The 20854-nt window shown below is 36.8% G+C and overlaps 1 protein-coding gene across 1 annotated transcript in view; it reads left to right on the top strand.

Moving 5' to 3' along the window:
• Positions 1-436: 436 nt before the first annotated feature.
• Positions 437-20854, top strand: part of LOC135708302 (probable cytochrome P450 301a1, mitochondrial) — a 24573-nt gene continuing 4155 nt past the window's right edge. The window contains exons 1-3 of the mRNA XM_065230299.1: positions 437-773; positions 15710-15860; positions 16619-16731. Of these exons, the coding sequence (XP_065086371.1) occupies positions 448-773; positions 15710-15860; positions 16619-16731 (590 nt within the window). The 5' untranslated portion in view covers positions 437-447. The remainder of the gene's footprint in view (positions 774-15709; positions 15861-16618; positions 16732-20854) is intronic.

Genomic DNA, 20854 nt, shown 5'->3' with positions numbered 1-20854 from the left:
TCAGATCGAGCATGGTTGTGTATTTCACTCAGTCACAGAACATAGATTAACACCGAAGTGCTAAGATAAATCGTAAATATATCGCTTTCATATTGCCAGATCCACAGTTGTTGTTTTGGAACGCTGACTTCTACATTCAGAAATGTTCAGTTGTATTGCCTGTTGCATAAATCAACCAATTCGATTCTTACGTAATTTTGGTTGATGATTAACACCTCCGGTTTATCAATAAACGCTACGTTTTCCTCCATCATCTCACGCTATTCACACATAGACTCTGAAGAAACGAAATAAAAAGCAGCGATGCACTTGATCATCCGCCAATTGCGAAGAAGCCACACAAACCACACTGCTCACATCCACACCCGAAGTGCATCGAAATAATTAAATTCACTCCATCATTTCCCATCCACAGAATTTGCCCCTTCGTAGCAACCATCGGTGAAAATGAACACCACTCGCCATCGGTTGATACGCGAGCTGAATAGATTAGCGTCGACGTCGGCCACATCGGCTTCACAATCGGCCAGCTCCACCGCTACCACCACCAACAAAACCCACCAGAGCAACAAAATCCCCAGCTCCAGCTATGCCACCACGACATGCCCGCACCTGATGGATGTGGCTGCTTCGGCTGACTCCGTCGTCAACACCCGGCTCCATCCGGCACACATCCAACAGCAGGCACCACCGACGATCAAACTGGAAAATGCTCGACCTTACTCGGAGGTTCCCGGCCCGAAGCCGCTGCCCATCCTCGGAAACACCTGGCGGTAAGCATGCGCGGATCCTTTGTCCTTTAACTTTGCATTTGCATATTTGTGAATTCTGATTTCCAAGAACTTTCGATTTGCGTCAGTAGCTTAAGACTTAACGCTCGAAACCAGTTTGACTGGGTTTGACTGCGGTCGCCAATTTGGCGAATGCTTGAAGGATTTTTTTTTAAATCAGAACGGGAGCGATAAACTCAAGGTTGAATCGGTTGGGGAAAGCATTAGCGACCGCGCATCTTCGACCCGCATCGCGACTGCTGAACAAAGCAAATAGACCGTGCGAAATCCGCTTTTTACCTGTCACATGTCGTTACGTGACGGCATTCAGTTAATCGAAAACAAAATCACACCGACGCGATAGTGGTCGATGGGTAATGAATTGAAATTGCGTGACCATACTTTGTTACAGTTGCTTTAAATGTTCGACTAACAACCGTTTGTATCTAGCCGTGGGAATTTAAATTTCATTTAAAAAAAATAATTTCAATTTGAATATATTGCAGTTTTTAATGAAAAAAAAAATGAATTTTAAGAGCAATTGAATTGATCTGATGAGACCTTTTTCGATTTGCATGAAACTTTGCAAAATTGTTAGTTATGGTCAATTATTTACATTTGAGTTAAAATTCGGCTATTTTGAATCTCGCATAAAACTTCAAAATGGCATATTCTAAATTTTCAACAAACACACTTAAAAAAAACATGTAAATTTAGGTGCTTTGAGACTGACATATACGAGCGTCATAAAATTGAGTCATAACAGACGTAAAATTCATCTCAATCAAACGTACTTTTCGTCGAGTAAAGAACTTTTCAGTCTCGGAGCACTTAATTTTACATGACATGTTTGTTGACGTCTGATTCTTTATGTCAAAGATAGATTCCGTCACGTGTAAAGTTAGCCATTTCTAAGTGTGTATCATATTTAGAATACGTCATTTTCAATCTGTTGCTTGCAGATTGCTTATTATGAAAAACATACACGGTGAAAAATATCATGTTATTTTGGGTAAAAACAAAAAAAAAATCTAAAACTTAAATAGCAAAAAGATTAACACAAGGGGTTGGTCCCAGCGTTGCCAGATATACCGATTTATCGGTATTAATACCGATTTCCGAACTACATACCGATATACAGATAAGGTTCCTCAGAATACCGATTTTTGAGGTGTTATACCGATTTATACCGATTTTTAAATAATCAAAATAATTATTGGCTGTCTGCACTCAGAATTTTGGGTGAAAATTATTGTGTGAGACTTGTATCTTTTTGAATATCTCAAATTTTTTGAGCATTTAAAATTCTAGAAAAATCATCTTCAAAAATCTTATCTTATGGATACTCTTTCGATTAATGTTTCGATTTCCTCACCGTTTTTGGCTACCCATGAATCGATAAACAGTCGATGACTCTTTCTGGTAATTCCGGGGGAATCAGGAAATACTTTTAAAACATTATTTAACTTCCTGGATTTTCTTCCAACTTTCCCCTGAAATTTTCTATTAACGATTCCTCTCGGAAACTTTTTTTGACTTCCCTTGGAAGCTTCTTAAGCCTTCGCTCGAATGATTCTTCTCGGAACTTTAGGGATGCTTCTAGATTTTGATTGCGGATCCACACTAGCTGCAGGAACTTTTAAAAAGTTCTGAAACTTCAGAAAACACCGAAGCCGAACCAGCCTCAGGTTGAAAGCCTCCATAATAAAGAAAACTAACTAACTTCAGAAAAGGCCAGACTTTTAAGTAAGTTTTGATAAATTAAAGAATGTTTCAATAACTTCTGTTAAAATTCTAAAACCCGGTCCAGTGAACTCCAGTGAATTTAAAGAAACATCATAAATATTTTGTTTACTTCACAAGCCCAAAGAACGTCTGGAAATTTAATGCTTTTCGGGACAGTTCCATTAGTTTCAGGATAATTGAGAGAACTTCGGGAAGCTCCGAAAACATCAGCACAATCAGATCAGATCTATAAATTTCAAGTAAATCGCTGAAATTGTAAAGGAGTTCCGAGAAACTCAGGCAATTTCTGAAAACTTCAGCAATGTTCCGAGGGGCTCAAACATTAGGACATTGTGAGAATATTTTATGGGATGTTCCGTGCTTATTAATGGCAGTGTCGATAACTTTTAAACATTAGAAAAATCGGGAAGATCAGAGAACTTCAGTGCTGATTTTACAATAAATTCAAGAAAATTGTGAGAGCGCTCATGAAATTTCGTAATCTTCAAGAAAGTCAGAGACCTTCAAAGTTGATTAGAGATATTCCGGTAGCCTCATCATAATCAGGGAAGTTCCAAGTATTTCAAAGATGATCAGAGTACTCCAAAACAGCTCGAGAACCTATGAAGTAATCCTAAGTACATTTCAGGAATGTTCCAAAAACTTCAGGGCAAGGCGGGGATGTTTTATGATGATTTGGAAAATTTTCTGGATCATTACACAAGAGCTATTTCTTCCAGAATTATGTCCTTGTTTCATTCGACTGTTCCGTTAGCTCTCAGGCTTCCGACTTCCTCCAGAATTTTTTTTTTCCAATCTACCTGCCAGCGTCTCCAGGAAGCTTCTTCTGTCTTCTCCAGGAAGTTCAATTAAACATCTCCCAGAAATTTCTTTCGTCTAGTTCTGGAATTTTGTCCAGTTGGTTTTTTTTTACTTCTATTGGAAGGTTTTTCCTAGCTTCTTCTGGCTTCCCTTAGAAAAGGCTACTTCTGGAATTTATTTCCGATTTGCGAAATTTGAATGTGAAATCCGATTTTTTTTTTCTTAAAATTTCTTTAAATTTTCGCCAGAAGTTTCTCAAGTAATGCCTTGGAAGATCATAGTCCAAAAGTAAAAAATGTCGCTTTAAAAAACTGCAAAAATATAAAATTATTTAAAATAGTAAATACCGATAAATACCGATTTTTTAAAACCTTTTATACCGATAAGCTTTAAAGCATTCTGGCAACGCTGGTTGGTCCCTCTGCACAGTGTGCCAAAAATAAGCTTGGGCACACCTGGGCACAGTCATTGGCACTTTTTGGCACCCATGGTTACAAATTTTCTAATCTCCAAAGTTACTGGCAACACTAAAATTTTTCTGGGCCAGGCGTACATCAAATGTTGTTCATACTCCCGGGTCATCTCAGGTTTCGAAAAACGAAACAAAAACAAGAGCTGTTAAGATACCGGGATGCCAAACAAGGCATTATTCACGAGCAAACAAAAGTCAGTTTCATGACTTCTCGGCACTGCCGGCACAGCTGCGGCACAGCTGCGGCACACTGAGGTACATTCAGGAAAAAAAAATGGCGCTAAATAAGTGAGTAGAGTGACCACCCCTTGGATGGTCATCAATATTGCCTGAATATTTTTAATTTAAAAGCTTATAAAAAATTACATCTTCTGTGCAATGTTCAAGATGGACACTTAACAATTAACAAAAATCGTTAAACAACAACTCTTGAACACATTTTTGAACTTTAGGCTTGAATTTTTTTTTATAAAATTTTACACAGAAAACAATTTTTTAGACTTTCAAAATCGTTTCCTGTTATGTTCTGTTAAATTTACAAAAAATAATTATAAACAAAGAGTTCAAAAAGTTGTCCAAGAGTTGTTGTTCTATGATTTTTGATAATTTTTAGGTGTCCAACTAGAAAATTTCGCAAAAGATAGAATTCTTTAATAGATAAGTTTTTTAATGAAAAGTAAAATTGAAGAGAGTTATAATATGTTATTTATGTTTAAAAATTATTTTCGATGTTTAACCCGGAATTTCTTATTTTTTTTAACTTTGTCTCAAACGCCATTTTGATTGAAAGTGACATTTTCGAGTTCGGATTTGTCGAAAAATATCGAGAAGATTGAGTATGATTTTTTTTTATTTATTTGGCCAGGAAATGCTCTTAACCAACGCACAGTGAAAGAATAAATAGTATGAGATTGGTCGAAGGGTCTCAACATTTTATATAATGTTGCCCACAGGCGCCTTCCATTCATTTTGGCTAAAAAAATGTTTTATAATGTTTTATATGATAATAATGATGATATTTTGTATGTTTAAGTAACAATAAAAGATTTGTAAAGTTTGTGTTTGGCACATAAAACCCGCAAATTTAGCTTTGATAGAGTCACAATTAGCGAATTTTCTGATCGCCTCTTTTCGAAGAGTGAAATGCGATGAGTGGGTGAGATAAATGACAAAATTGCTTATTGCGACTCTCATGTAGCAACATTGGCAGGTATTATCTATCAAACACAAACTTCACAATCTTTTGTTCATACTTACACATACAAAATATCATAATAATATCTTATTATTTCAAAATTTCATAAAACATTTTTTAGCCAAAATGAATGGAAAGCGCCTGTGGGCACCATTTTATAAAATGTTGAGACCTTTTGACCAATTTCATACTTTTTATTTTTTCACTGTTCACTGGAGTATCTTTGCGCCAATATTTTCAGTGTGCCGCAGCTGTGCTGGCAGTGCCGAGAAGTAATTAAGGGGAAGCTCCCCGTTCCGAAAAAATAATTACGTTTTGATTTTTCTAAAAATATTGGAAAAAGGTATCAAAAAGGTAACATTTTTTATAAGTCACTATTGTATAAAGGTGGACTCAAAAAACCACAAAACATCGACTTTTCGGTTTTGCTGAGTGTCCATTTTTTTCATGATGAGATAGAAAAAATATTTTTACATGTACACTACCGATCAGTTTAAGATAAGTTTAAGTTTAAGGACACCCCCAAAAAACCATGCAAATATGTTTTGTTCAATGATCTCTCATTTAACGTTCAATGTTCGATCTCCAAAGGTTATTTGAATGGTATGAATGGAATAACATAAGTGTTCTACTACTACTTTTATTTCAAAATTTGACCAACCCAATTCTGAGAAAATCAGTCACGATTCTTCAAAGTAAATTTTTAAAAAAATATTGTAACTTTGGGTGAACTTTTAGCTCACAAAATTTGAAAATTATATTGAACAATTTGCCTACGAGGAAAGTTCCATTCAATACCTTTCAAATGATCTAAAGAGAACGAAAATTGGACATTCATGACAGAGATATCAACATAACAAATTTGTCATGTTTTTTTGGGGGTATCCTTAAACTTATGATCGGGAGTGTAATTTTTGACAAAAATTTTAGAAAGAAACTGGTTTTTTGGATTTTTGATAATTTTTTCCAATATTTTTAGAAAAATAAAAACGTACCGAAATTTTATTTTTATTTTCGGGCCGGTAACCTTCCCCTTAAACTGACTTTTGTTAGCTTGTGAATAATGCCTTGTTTGGCAGTCTGGTATTTTAAACTGAGATGACCCGAGAGTATGAACAACATTACCGTTCCGAGATACAGACCTTGCAGGTGGATTTGGCCAAGACGGTCCTGCAACATTCTATGTTGGACGATGGAATGTTTGGTGTAACAGATCAGCAGCAGTAGCAGCATGGATGTTTTCGAGCAGTTCCAGGAGGCGATGTTGTAAGGTATTGTTTGTGTTTGGTTGTTGACTTTCCGATTAAATCTCAAGCACCGCTTGTCGTGACCGGACCGAGATTTCGAACCTCGGAAAGGGCTATACGAATTAGCGATGCAGCTCCCACGACTGCTTTCAATGCTGCTGCTATTATTGCAGCTGCTGCTTTAGTTGCTGCTGTTCCTTCTACTTGTGATTCGTTAAAAGAATGTTGTAGAAGACGGACCAGCAGCAGGAGCAAGAACAGCAGCAGCAGTGGAAGCAGCTGCAGCCAAGAGATCTGCTAGCTAATTCGTGAACCCGTAGTCGAGACTGCAAACCTTGGTCCGGTTACCACTGTCAGCTGTTCTTTGTCTCCTGTTCATCTAATGAACGGATAGAGCCCGCACGGAAATGTGGGCGTGACTGCCGTCATGGGTGTAACGATTTTGATAACGGAGCTGGAGGATATCATGAACCCAGGAGGGATGAAATATTTGGGTTATAAACTTTCTTCGATGAGCATTTTTCCGGTAATGTTGGCATTGTAGAGTGTTGCTATATAAGCGATGTACCTAGCTCTTTGAACAGGCATCAAGATGTTCGTGTTCGAATCCATGGCGAAACTTGGTGGAGATTCAATGTTGAGGTTTAAAAAAATGGATTGTATTGTGGAAACATCAATAACAAATTTTGACGAATCCATACTGCGCTGGCGTAGAAAAAGTTCAGTGTTCCCAGTAACTTTGAAGATCAAAAAAAAATTTAACCATTGGTGTCAAACAGTGCCAATGACTGTGTCCAGGTGTGCCCAAGCTTGTTTTTGGCACACTGTGCAGAGGAACCAACCCCTTGTAGCAGAATATAATGATTCAATTCACTCTCTGTAATTGTTTTTGGCTTGGAAACATTGGTTCCATATTGTAGCTTAGGGTATTGCCCTTGATATCGTATAGAGTTTTTATATGTTACATATTTTCCGAAAATATTAAAAAAAAAATTCTTTATTTTCGCCTGTTTGAAAAAGCAGTCAAACAATCACTAATGTCCAGTGTGGTGAATGTAGCATCGGTTTGATACTCCACGCGCGCGCAAGTTGTAGAAAGTTTTTATCTTCTCGCTCGCGAATTTATGAACTCTTTCCAAATTTGATACTAGTTACTGCACCGTAACCTGTTGTGCTACACTTCTTCTTCTTCTTCTTCTTCGCATTTCAAGCTTATTGCATATCGCATATTAGCTTATTGCGTGCTCTCAACTTAGTGTTCTAGGTGCACTTCCACAGTTATTAATAGAGAACTTTCGATGCCTGTACCATTTTTGCATTTGTATAATTGTGTGGCAAGTCCAATCATACTCTATGCCCAGGGAAGTCGAGAAATTTTCCAACCCGAAAAATTCCTAGACCGGACCGGGAATTGAATTCAGCCACCTCCAGCATGGTCTTGCTTTGTAGCTGAGCGGTTCCATATCATTAAAGCAACGAGTAATTTTCATCTTTTTTGATTTGCATGAAACCTTGCATACAAGTTTTTGGGGAAGAAAAACGCCGTTTTGCATACTTGGTTCGCCATTTTGAATCTAGCCTTACTTATGAGAAGGGCCTATGAAAAATGCACATAATATCTTCAAAAAATGGTATCTCGGAAACGGTTTGTCCGATTGGTTTGGTGTCTTGGGCGAAGTTTTAGACAATTGTTGGTGTTATATGGAAAAAATATGCACGGTAAAAAAAAAAGTTTGGTATTTGTGTTTTGAACTAAAATATAAATTTTCCCTTTAAAGTGACATGTCAATAATTTTTTTTATTATCCTTATGTTATAGCTGACTGAAAATGCTATCTAGTGCACAGTAGGTTGTTCTGGAGAAAAATAGGTTACGATGAAAAAAATTGTTTTTTAAAAAAATACAATTTTCAAAAAAGCTATTAGAAAAAATCAAAAAAGTTTGTCACCCTAATTTTATGAAAGAACATCAAATTTGCAAACAAAAAGTACTTCGGTAACATTTTTCTAAGATGCACCGTTTAGAAGATATTACTGATTTAATATTGTTTTTTTTTGATAACTTAATAAGTTTTGGCCCTTTTCGGATGTACTCCGTATTTTTCCAGTTTCAAAAGTATTTTTTTCGGAAAGATTGGAAAATTTTGAGTTAAAATGACACTGACAGCTTAAAGATTCGAGTGAAATTCTCTGCCTTAAAAGTATTTTGAAAAACAAGTTTCAAAATCCCACTATCAGGAACAATGATTTCTTCAAGTGATTTTTGGTGCGTTGTGCTGAAAACGTGCTAACAAGTATTAGATACAGGTAATCAGATACCAGTTAGCTGTACTACGTACAGTTGGTGATTGTAAACATGGTCTTTGTTGGAACTAGTCCACCATGGCCACGCTGGCCATAACGAGGCTAGCTCTGACCGTTCCTTAATAATAAATAAAAAGAACGCAGTAGTCACCTTCCATCAAACTAGAGGGCTGCCGACTGATACCTCAATCAACAACCGCCGCACTCTTTATTCATTCCAGGTATATACAATTTACAATCTTCTTCAATAACAATATACCTACGCCAGCAAATCTACCTCGCTCCAACTCTCCAAACTCGTACCTGAAGGTTCGACTATACCTGAGCGTTCAACTCTACCTATCTTCCAACAGTCTTTACCCAGCATTGATCTTTAAGCTGTCAGTGTCATTTTAACTCAAAATTTTCCAATCTTTCCGAAAAAAGTACTTTTGAAACTGGAAAAACACGGAGTACATCCGAAAAGGGCCAAAACTTATTAAGTTATCAAAAAAAACAATATTAAATCAGTAATATCTTCTAAACGGTGCATCTTAGAAAAATGTTACCGAAGTACTTTTTGTTTGCAAATTTGATGTACTTTCATAAAATTAGGGTGACAAACTTTTTTGATTTTTTTTAATAGCTTTTTTGAAAATTGTATTTTTTTAAAAAACAATTTTTTTCATCGTAACCTATTTTTCTCCAGAACAACCTACTGTGCACTAGATAGCATTTTCAGTCAGCTATAACATAAGGATAATAAAAAAATTATTGACATGTCACTTTAAAGAGAAAATTTATATTTTAGTTCAAAACACAAATACCAAACTTTTTTTTTACCGTGCATATTTTTTCCATATAACACCAACAATTGTCTAAAACTTCGCCCAAGACACCAAACCAATCGGACAAACCGTTTCCGAGATACAATTTTTTGAAGATATCAAGTGCATTTTTCATAGGCCCTTCTCATAAGTAAGGCTAGATTCAAAATGGCGAACCAAGTATGCAAAACGGCGTTTTTCTTCCCCAAAAACTTGTATGCAAGGTTTCATGCAAATCAAAAAATACAAAAAATAAAAACTGGAAAAATTTCCCACTTGTTCGTGGAACCGCTCAGCTGCGCCTTTATCGACTGAGCTAAGGGAGGCCTACACGAATGTGATTAAATCCTGTGTTTATCTACACCGAAGTGGAGATGTTTTATAATTTTGTTGGTCATTTTCATAGTCTTCAAATTCAATGAAATATACTGAGCAGCATAGCAACAAACCAAACAATCTGCAACACGCTTCACCAGCAACATGCGACCGGACGCACATAGCTAAAGCCTGGTACGCAGCTGAAAAGTAATGAAGCTTCTACGTGCTACGGGATAGGAAAGATCGATTACATTGGTATCGAAATCGACATGAAGGTGGCGCATTCTGAATGTAATTTCACTTTCCTTGCGTAATAATGATCTGATCAATTATTCCGGTAGGTAATGTTGGCGGTTATTGCAAAACTGATGTTTTGGATGCATTTTAACAACATACACAGTTCGAAAAAATATTGTAAATTTCTTTCCAATACGATGCACATAAATCGAGCGTCACATATCATATAAGTTTACATTATAAGTCGTGTAATGTTCAGAGACATTTCATGAAATGATGCAATTATTGTATACAAATGCCCATCTTTGTAAACAACATTGCTTACAAGTTGCTCGTTTGCGTGAAATTAAATACAAGTTTACGTGAATGTATCTTTACATAACAATTAAAATTCAGAATTTTTTGCTGTGTAAACACTAATAATTGTTGATTTTAAAATTTGACGACGCCTCGCTATAATCTCAAAATTTAGCAGAAGACACCTCTCTATTGATGAATCTACGCGAAACTGCACCAGTGCATGCGACACCTAGGTTTGAAATCCAAAACCACAAAAGTGGTGATGTACTAAAAAATATTCCATATGATTTGACAGGTAGCAAAACGTCATTATCATTTTAACATCATTTCCATCTACTGGACGACCATAACGTAAATTCATCAATAGCTTAAATTTTCTTTTGGTAATCCTAAAAAATTACTTTTCCGTTTTCCTTTTAGCTGCGTACTAGGCTTAAGCTCCGATTTTCCAGTGAGGCCACTGTAACTTCTGGCAAATGAAACTAATTTCATTATTGTTTTGGCCTTGGAAGAGCTAACATCGTATCACAAAACCATGAGGTTTTATAACTTATATGTATTCTCTTTCAATTGGATGAAAATAATCCGCAGTTCCTTTATTCGTATGCCAAGGAGCGAACTTTTGATCTGACGCTGCCCATCAGCTTCAGCACAGATTTCTTGGCAATAATTTTTGCCACTTTTGTCCAGTTTTTCGTTTTTCAAATTCTTCGATTGAATTCGCTATTTAAAAGTGTTTCTGTAAATACCCCTGAAAGGGCTCAAAAAGTTTCGATTGACCGGGCCTCCGGACAATTCGGAGGATTCATCTCTTTTGGCACGTATTGCTGGATCATGGGCCGCAGATGCCGATTCAAACACTCCCGAACGTAAATGTCATTGTTCATCGTCTCCTTCGTCACAAATGCTTTTCACAACTTGTCACATATCGCTTGCCAAACCATGGCCTTCTTAACAAATTTTTCGGTAAAAATTTACTTATCGGCATCGTCAACTTCCTGACCATCACGGACTGTGTCTAGTATTGGTCTCCGGGCGTCTTGTAGCCAAATTTGATGTATAGGTCATCGTCCATGATAATACACGTCCATTTTCCACACAGCAGGCTATCATCACATAACATATGTGGAATTCGATCATAAAAAGTCGACCCCATTTCAGTGATTTCAAGTGGTATAGTAGGACATAGATCTGTCAAACTGATTATACCAGCTGTAAATTGAGAAAGGAAATCAAGGGGGTAGTCAATTCTAATAAAATATTTCTAACGTGGTTTATAATGCTATGTCTTCTTAGCGCTCTTGAACTCATGTCTTTGTATTGCCATAATAACTTACGTTCTTGATTTATAATTATAAAGCTTTTTTAATTATGAATTATCATTTCCATAAAAAGGAAACATTTTTCGAAGATGTTTTAAGCGATGACCTGCCACCTAAAAAACGTAATTTTAAGCTGCCATGTGTTATCTGTTTACAATTCAATTTTGAATGCGATACGTATTGCTTTTCTGTAATTATGACCAAAAATTTGAGAAACTCCAAGCGAATACTTGTATATTTCTTTAAATTTGCGTGGGTATTTTTTTTCCATTTGCTTTCTCAATGATAAACTTAGATAACAAATGTATGCACCATTTCTCCATATTTTTTTTTTTTTGGGAACCAATTACATCAAACTTTGAATTCAAGCAGCAACATTTTACAAAAAGTATCCTGGTTTATATATAAGCATTGAAAATCTTAAGAAGCTGAATAGCTGAATACTGAAAAAAACATAGTGTGCATTGAGAAATTGAAGTATATTTGCTGGCGATTCTTTCAAGCCTTGTTCATTTGATAGCTGTAGTGGAACTTCTTCTTCTTCTTGGAATTAATACGTAAAACAGTCATAAATCTCTTGATATTGTGGAAAATATGCAGTGTTTTGAGCTGACCTTGCATCTTTCCATTCACAAGAATTTTGCAAGAAGGATGACAAACGAAATCGAGCGCTTATCGATACCTGTAATACGCAAGGTTTCACCCCTTTCTATGTTTCTCAATTGCTTAAAATTGAATGTTTCTAAATCCTTTGGTAAGCCCCCTGTTCCCTAGAGCTAGTCTAAAAACGAATGGCCGCATTACCTGGACAACTAGCCTTTTCGGTCACTCTGTAACTCCTTACTCCTATGGTAAAAACCTATAAGCAGTCTGTGCGAGAAACATGTTAGACATTACCTTACCCTTTCACTTCAGTGGAAAATCTCATAAGATCCTGTTAAGGTGATTCCTTTTAGAGTCCACAAATGGCTATACATTCACATCCACTTAGTTTACACACATCTCGGAAATTAATGCCCAATTTCACCTGAAATTGCTACTTCATATATGCTGCAGTACAGCAAACGTGGAGTAACAATTTCATTGTGGTAGGTATCGTAGGAGCTGATATTTGTTCACTTAAAGTTTCGAAGTGGCTACGAGAGTATGGATCTCACAGCGAAACACCTTCATCATTGCGTGAAGAGACGGTGGCTCGCTGGAACCATGGTCGAGTGAAGGATATAGGAGTAAAGAGTTAAAAAGCCACCTTCAACGTCAATACTTACACGTTATTTCAAAACTACTCAAATTTGGGTAGAATCCTCCCAGATCGATTACAACTGAACCTACTCAAAAATGGGTAAACTATGTTGGGAGTGACAAGCTGACACATGAGCAACATTGGCATGGATCCAACCAACGTTGTTCAATTGTTAACCTGTCACTCCCAACATAGTTGACCCATTTTTTAAACGATTCAGTTTTGACAATTTCAGTTTTACTCGAATTTGGGTAATTTTCAAACAGCGTGCACTGAGCATGCAACCAAATATATTGTTTTCTTTCGTAAGGGCCAATTTCACAAACGTAAACACTGACTTTTCACGAATTGCCTGAGAATGAAAACTCGCTCAAGTAAGCCACCACGATGCTTGTGTGTAAGGAAAGTCCCCATAGCTTATAGAATTGCTGGGTTACATGGATTGACTTTGAATTACAAGATATTTACGAAAGAAACCATTGCTTAAGTTTCCGACATTGGCCCATATGAAGACTTAGGTCAAATCACGAAAATTTAATTTTGACAGATCGATGTCCAACTATACCAGTTATACCACTGAGGAAACACAAAAAAGGGGTCAACTTTTAGTCAGCAGTTTTGCATGAAGTTCCACATATGTTATGTGCTATCATATAGGTTCTGAGGCCCCGGTTTGATGGATGCGGTTTGTTTCTGGCTCCGTTTCGGCTTCTTCTGCTTCTTGAACCTTTTCAGTCCATTTCTTGCCTAGGCAGGTTGGACGTTACTCTTCGATGTTCTCATTTTTTGGGGCCAAATCTCGAACAGAGGCAATTTTCTTACTGACGAAAACTTGGTAATCTTCTGGTCCACTTTTCGGTTCACCGGTCCCGGTGTGTCCTCGAAGGTAACTTCTTCACTGAACTTCCGGGTGGTGGTTTGGACTGCTCCGAGACATACTTCCTCCATTTTCACCAAGTTCCTTACGATCTGCTTGTGCTTTTGGGATTTTGTAAAAAAAAAAAAATTGAGCGATAAGTAAAAACCATAACACATCGATGAACAGTTGATGAACTCCTAGAAGTATTTCACGGTTTAGGTAAATTGCAAAGAAAATCAATATTAGGGTATATGAACCAAAAATACCAAAATATTGTCGTGCGTTAAAATATCTTTTCTCAGCAATTCTTTAGAAAAAGTTAGAGAGGATTCATGAATGTTGCGGCAATTGTTAATTTTGATCTAAAAATATTAGACCCGTGTTTTTTTTATTTCACCATTAGGATGGCCTCTTCCGTGTTAGGGTAGTCCAAAAAGTCAAGGGATCTTAAAGTCTAGTTTTATTAAATCTAGTTTTTAGGAAAAATGTACTACCATTGATTGTAATCGACTTTCATGATTTTGATTAGTCTCGAGATTAAAGGCACATTACATAGTAGGGGGATGTAATGTCGGCCTGAATGCCTCTAATTTGGGCCTATACATAGATTCATAGATCGTTTAAATTTTCAATAGTGACCAAAAATTTCCATTACTACCGTCCCAATCTAGATAAAATTGATAAATAGCAGATTTTTAGCGATGGGGCCAATCTTAGATCCATAGGCCAACATTAGAGCCATTTCCCTTATTTGTTTTCATGAAAATCTGAACTTTTTCGAGTTGGTTGGAAATGCTAACATGAAGCTTTAGTGTGATAATTTATTAGCTAGATAATGATCTTTAGAAGAGGATAGGTGGATAGTTCCGTTAGAGTACGGCAGTATGAAAATTGAATAGAAGTTGAAAATGAGCGAAGGGCCATCAATGCGACAGTTTTTGAAGTCAAACGCATCACACTTTTATCACACTAAAGCTTCATGTTAGCATTTCCAACCTACTCTGAAAACGCTAACTTCGCGTATGAAGTAACATAAAAACACTTTGAACTAAACTTTTTATACACCATATTTTTATTTCTGTGTTGAAATTTTTCAAAAACATTATGTTTTCAATGTTTGCTCATAAGAAACTTCACAAAACGTTGATATTCTGCTATGTTGGTCAATTTTTAAGTGTTCATTTTGTCCATTTCAAAAAAGATGGCATTTCGATAAGCTCACAAATAATCATAAGTTTAAAATTCTTAAAAATAAACTTTTATAGTTATGGAATATTTGGGTTTTTTTTTTCATTTTGAGAGGCTAAAAAATTAGCGTGCATTTTTTTCTGGAGGAGCAAACCAGTTTTCAACATCATTTCGATATGATATGATTTATTGGAGAATATAGATACTCAATTTTGAAAAATTAGGCGCGATTCAAAATGGTCGGCACAAACTTGGTTCATTGTCTTTAGCGAACAATTAATTTACAACAAGTTTTATGGAATTCAGAGAGAGAAAAATAGAATCGATTCGGTTGACGTGGACTCAGTTAAAAACAAGAAACAAGAAAAGCCGAACGAGTATTACTCACCAAGCTAACCAAAATCGGCGAACATGCGCCAACTGTATCTTGGCGGAGATCGACCTTGGACTTGAAATAAAGCTCAAAGCAGCTTCCCAGTCAGTGGAATGTGGCAGTGAATGACGCCAATATTCAACAAAAATGTTGTGACGCACCACGGACTCCAAATGATGAGACAACGTAAGCTCGAGCCATACAACTATATAGCTAGTTTTACACCTCAAACGTAACGGAAAAGACGCCACTACCATTTGAATATTGACTGAAAGATTTAGTATCAGTGGAACTCAAACATGCGGTTGATTAGCACTGTAATAATGTCCATACGTCAGGTGTTAGTAACCTTTACTCTGTTTCATTTCTAATGCAAGCTATAAATCCTTGATTGTAAGTTAATTATAGGAGCATATCTTGATAATTTCTTAGGGTTCGATATATCTGCGACAGATTTCGAAATAGTTCCACAAATCCAACTCATTAAAAACCGATCGCATGCATAATTTCTGTCCGTTTTTTTTTCCAGCGTCTTCCCCATCATCGGCCAGTACAAAATCTCCGACGTTGCGATGATATCGTTCCTGCTGTACGAACATTACGGCCGGATAGTGCGACTGGGCGGTCTGATCGGTCGACCCGATCTTCTTTTCGTGTACGACGCTGACGAAATAGAAAAGGTATGGTATGGTATGCATCTCAGGGGTTGAAGTATGAATATTCATAGCACAATCCACCAAAGCACCGCTATGATGGCAAACCTTTCAGAGTAACCGTTGTTCCGCGATATATCGGAGGCAGACAGGCGGATGATTACGAGAATTCGAATTCCATTTGAATGTTTCGATTTCGTGTGCTTTGCGGAAGCAAAGAACCGGTTTGACGACTACATTTTACATATGACATACAAATTTACTAGGTTTTTGAACTTATAGGACGTCATATCGATTAATTTTTCAACTGCTACATAGACAAAAGCCTTTAACCTTCCTCATCAATAAACTAAACGTTAAATGTCAATCTTAAATCTTCGTGTTCGTTTGGAATTTTTAAAACTTGACCTTTGTCAGACGACTTGTAACACCTAGCTTCCGAACCAAATATATAAGCCATAAAAACAATCACAATACGAACAAAACCCGGTACCAATTCTCCAACTCCATAGTTGATGTAAAACACAATCGAGAAATCAAAAATTCAAAAATTCAAGGTTTCTCTCTGTATTTATTGGCCTGCATAGAAGTCGCTGCTTGCCAACGCGCCTGTTTGTGAACTACTAATTTGCCTACAATCTTCATCTCCATTGTTGTGTGTATCTTTGAACTTGACTGCTGTGCTCCGCTGGCTGTTTGACTTCTTTTTTTTTGTCTCCAGCTCAATCTCAACAAAATATGCAAGCAATTTTTATGACAATCCTCTTCTTCTCCCCGCCACGCAGGTCTACCGCAACGAGGGACCCACACCATTCCGACCGTCGATGCCCAGTCTGGTCAAGTACAAGAGCGAGCTGCGAAAAGATTTCTTCGGAGATTTGCCCGGGGTGGTTGGAGTGTAAGTATTGTTGTTTTTTCGATGGTAACCACCTATGGCCACCAAACGCCGTACGCTGTCAACATTTGATGTGCTTGTGGATGCGTAGTTTCACTTTTTTTTTTTTTTCCTTCTATAAACGATTCAATTTTGCGGTAGGTTGGACGGGGTATTGTCTATCTGGCTTTTTGGATTTGCTTGAGACCGGTGAAAGCATTTACAGCAACACCAAAACGACAACAATGTCGGTGACGACGTCGTGATGGTTACGGTTGGTTGTTGTAGAGGTTATCCAGACGAGGCTACTTGGATTCGTGGGCACTTTCGATTTTCTGAGTGTGAATGGGCTGATATACGAGTGGCTTTCATGATGGCTAGGCAAACATGGGAAGTTTCTTATGTTTCTGTATTATGCTAGTAAAAGATGGAATACGCTAACACATCTCTTTCGAAATTCTAATATATATGAGGTCACATGCTTGAGATATTTTCATAAGCTTATCGTTGTGAGAGAATTGTTGGTTTAGCCTTTTTCCGCTCTTCCGTTGGTCAAAATGTGAAAATCATTAAAATTCAAGTCATACATGCATACCTACGAAACAATTTCGGACCTTTTTCTGTTAGAATTGATATTAACTGAAGTTAGTTTACTGATTTAGCTCGGGGGGACAGCCTCGGCGTTGAAGCGAGTTAAAGCGACTGTAATTTAAAAAAAAATAGTCCATAGTAAAGGAGAACAAATCTAGAGCACCATAACTTTAAACGTCACTTTCTTACTTATCGCAACACACCCTCTCAAACTTGTTCATAAAGCAAATTTGCTCCAAGATATGCTGCTGCTATTACCTGAAAGAGTCTTAATCCGCTAGCAATTGACGTCTATAATTATTGTTAATATAATTAGCCAATAATCACATGTTGCTCTAAACACGTAAATTGAAAAACAAATTAATACACTTTATCCAGAAATAAACATAAAAACATCTATTGCACTTGAATTTGATGTTGCTTCTGATTTGAGGACCATTGTGTGATGTATTCACTGAGCCAGACAGTGCTGAAAATCGTCACCGTTGCTGCATAAATTTGGGCTACTCTGACGACCATTGCAACATCGTCATCAAATGACGTGCGACAAAAAAATGTATCACGCGCTGTCCCTTTTGTATCATTTACCATCACAAGCAAGGAGTAGCGCTTCAACCCTGCGACGGGACTTGACAATCGGGTAGCGATTTCGAGCCAATTTGCTGTCCAATCCGAGCCAGTTTCTGATTGGTCGATTTGACAGTAGCAATCGTGGAATAAAAAAGACAAAGGCATCGTATCAATCTGGCTGGCAGTGATGCCGGAATCAATGTTGATGTCAACGGCGTTGTTTATATTTGCGAAAGGATAGTTCAATAATTTAGTGCACTGCGTGTTTTAAGCGATGAATATTGTTGTTTGTTTATGGTTGTTTTTTATTGGGTTGAGCAAAAATGATGTACAAGCTGCTAAACTGCGGTAGAAACTTCCAATAAAATCCAAAATAAAAGAATAGAAATATTTGACATTCCTGGCATCATTGCTCAACTCCGTCAAATACCACGCACAGCTTTCCGAAGGGCATTCTTCAAAAACATTAAGAAGAATGAGAACCTCGATTGTCAAGTCCCGTCCCGGCTTCAACCCAGCGTAGGTGAATTGCGTTTGTTTTGAAAATCTTCGCTGTTACGTACGAGTGAATGAACAAATGAGTTCATTATTCATCAACGAATACGCGTTTGTTGATATTCACCAGTGCTTGATTATCCAATGCACAATTGTCAAAATCAGAAGCGATTCTCAAGAGCAAAATAATCAAATTCAAATTTAGCAAAATGATTATTTTGAATATTGTCGACCCCAGAATCTGAATCGTTGATATTATCATAAATTCAGCATGAGACAATAATTTGCCATCGATCTGTGTATAAAAACCAAAAACGTTCTTCAGCGCTATATTTCTGTTAAATGAAAATAATCATTTTGCATTTGATCCTCAAAATCATCCCCACCTAGATGAAGACGAATATTAATATTGACAACAACAGAGGCGATAATGAACCTTCAGCCCAGCGTTGCCAGATTGATTCAAAGCTTATCGGTATCGAAGGTATTAAAAAATCGTTATTTATCGGTATTTACTAATTAATTAATTTTATATTTTTGCCGTTTTTGAATGCAAAAATTTTAACGATGGTGACGACTGGGACTTGAGGGGAATTTCTTTATTTAATGGCTTTCTCAGTCTTAAAAACTCTTCGATTTTTTTTAATTTAATTTTTAAATTTATCGTTGCCCTCAAGTGGTGATCTAAATTGTGAGGAAGTAGTTTTTTTTTTCTTTTAATATCATTAAATGAACAAAAATGTCGAAAATCAACCACAACAACGACTAAACTATTGACAATAACAACAAATAATATTTTCCCTTGAAAAATGCCACAACCTATGGCCGAAATGTCGGGCAGATTACATCGTAGTCGCTGCAGTGCTTTAAGACTAAGAAAACCGTTAATCAAAGCAAAATTTCAGCCTTTGAACTATGATCGGAAAACTCTGGAAGAAAACTCTGGGGAATGTTTGAATTAGCTTCTGAACGAAGCTGGAAAAAAATTCCAGGGAAAGACGAAAGAAGCTCTCCTGGATGAAGTTCGAGGAAAGTTCTAAGAAAAGTTAGAAAAACATCCGGGAAACTTCCAAGACACGAATTGAGAAACTTGTGGCAAAAATTTAAATTTTAAAGAAGCCAGAAAAGTTTCGGAAACCGGAAGTAAATTTTCGGAAAAACCTTCCAATAGAAGTCGAACAAAAACACCTTTGGCTTATGATCAAACTACCAGAAGAAGACGAAAGAAGTTTCTAGGAGAATTAATTGAACTTCCTGGAGAATACAAAAGAAACTTCCTGGAGACGCTGGCAGAAACTTCCTAAGGTAGATTGGAAGAAACATCTGAAGAAAGTCGGAAGCCAGAGCGCTTACGGAACAGTTAAAAGAAACAAGGACATAACTCATAAATCATCTCTGAAGACTCCGCAAATGCACTTAGGAATATTGCATAATTCCTAGAAATTCTTTAAAAGTTCTTGTAGTTTTCCAAAAATTGAGGGCTGTTTTGGAGTTCTCTGGTCATCCTCAAAGCGCTTAGATTTTCCCTGATTATAATGAGACTACCAGAATATCTCTAATCAGCTTTGAAGGTCTCTGAACTTTCTATAATATTACGAAATCTCTTAAGCGCTCACATAATTTTCTTGAATTTCATCAGCATTGAAGTTCTCTGATCTTCCCGATTTTTTTCATTTTTAAAAGTTATCGACTTTGGCACTGAAAAGCATAGAACTTCCCATAATATGTTCTCACAATGTTCTTATGTTCATGTGACTTCCCTTACGTTTCCTAAATTTGCATGAGCCCCTCAGGACATTGCTGAAGTTTTCGGAAATTGCCTGAGTTTCTCGGAACTCCTTTATAATTTCAAAAAATTCATTGAAATTAATTGATCTGTCCTGAAGTTCTCTAAGCTTCACTAAAGTTCCTGAAAACCATTGAATTTCCCTGAAGTTCTTTAAACTTGTGAAGTTTCCAAAATATTTATGATGTTTCCTTAAGCTCACTGGAGTTCGCTGGACTTTTCTGAAGTTTCAGAACTTCTTAAATGCTCCTGTAGCTAGTGTGGATCCGCATTAAAAATCTGATAGCATCCTTGAAGTTCCGGGCAAGTTAAAAAACAGGCGAGAGAAGATGAAATAATCGTTTGAGCGAAGGCTGAAGAAGCTTCCAAGGTAAGGTGGAAGAAAATTCCAGGGAAAGTAGGATGAAACTTCCGGAAGTTTAAAAATGAATAAAAACTTCCAGAAGTTATATAATGTTTAAAACATATTTATCGATTTCCTAGGAATTACCGGAAAGAGCCATCGACTATTTCTCGATTGATGGGTAGCCAAAAACGGTGAGGAAATGTAAGCATTAGTCGAAAGAGTATCAAGCATAAGGCATCTTTAGAGGTAATTGTTTAGAATTTTGAAGGGTTAAAAAAATATGAGGTATATAAGTCTCTCACAAAAAATATCTCCGAAATTCGAACGCGTGCAAGGAATAATAATTTTGATCATTAAAA

Source organism: Ochlerotatus camptorhynchus, unplaced genomic scaffold, assembly GCF_037179485.1.
Source record: "Ochlerotatus camptorhynchus isolate MF236.1 unplaced genomic scaffold, CSIRO-AGI_Acam_v1.1 ptg000330l, whole genome shotgun sequence".
NCBI classification, from domain to species: domain Eukaryota; kingdom Metazoa; phylum Arthropoda; class Insecta; order Diptera; family Culicidae; genus Ochlerotatus; species Ochlerotatus camptorhynchus.
Note: the sequence above shows the minus strand (reverse complement) of the source record. Positions and strands in the feature narration are given on the sequence as shown.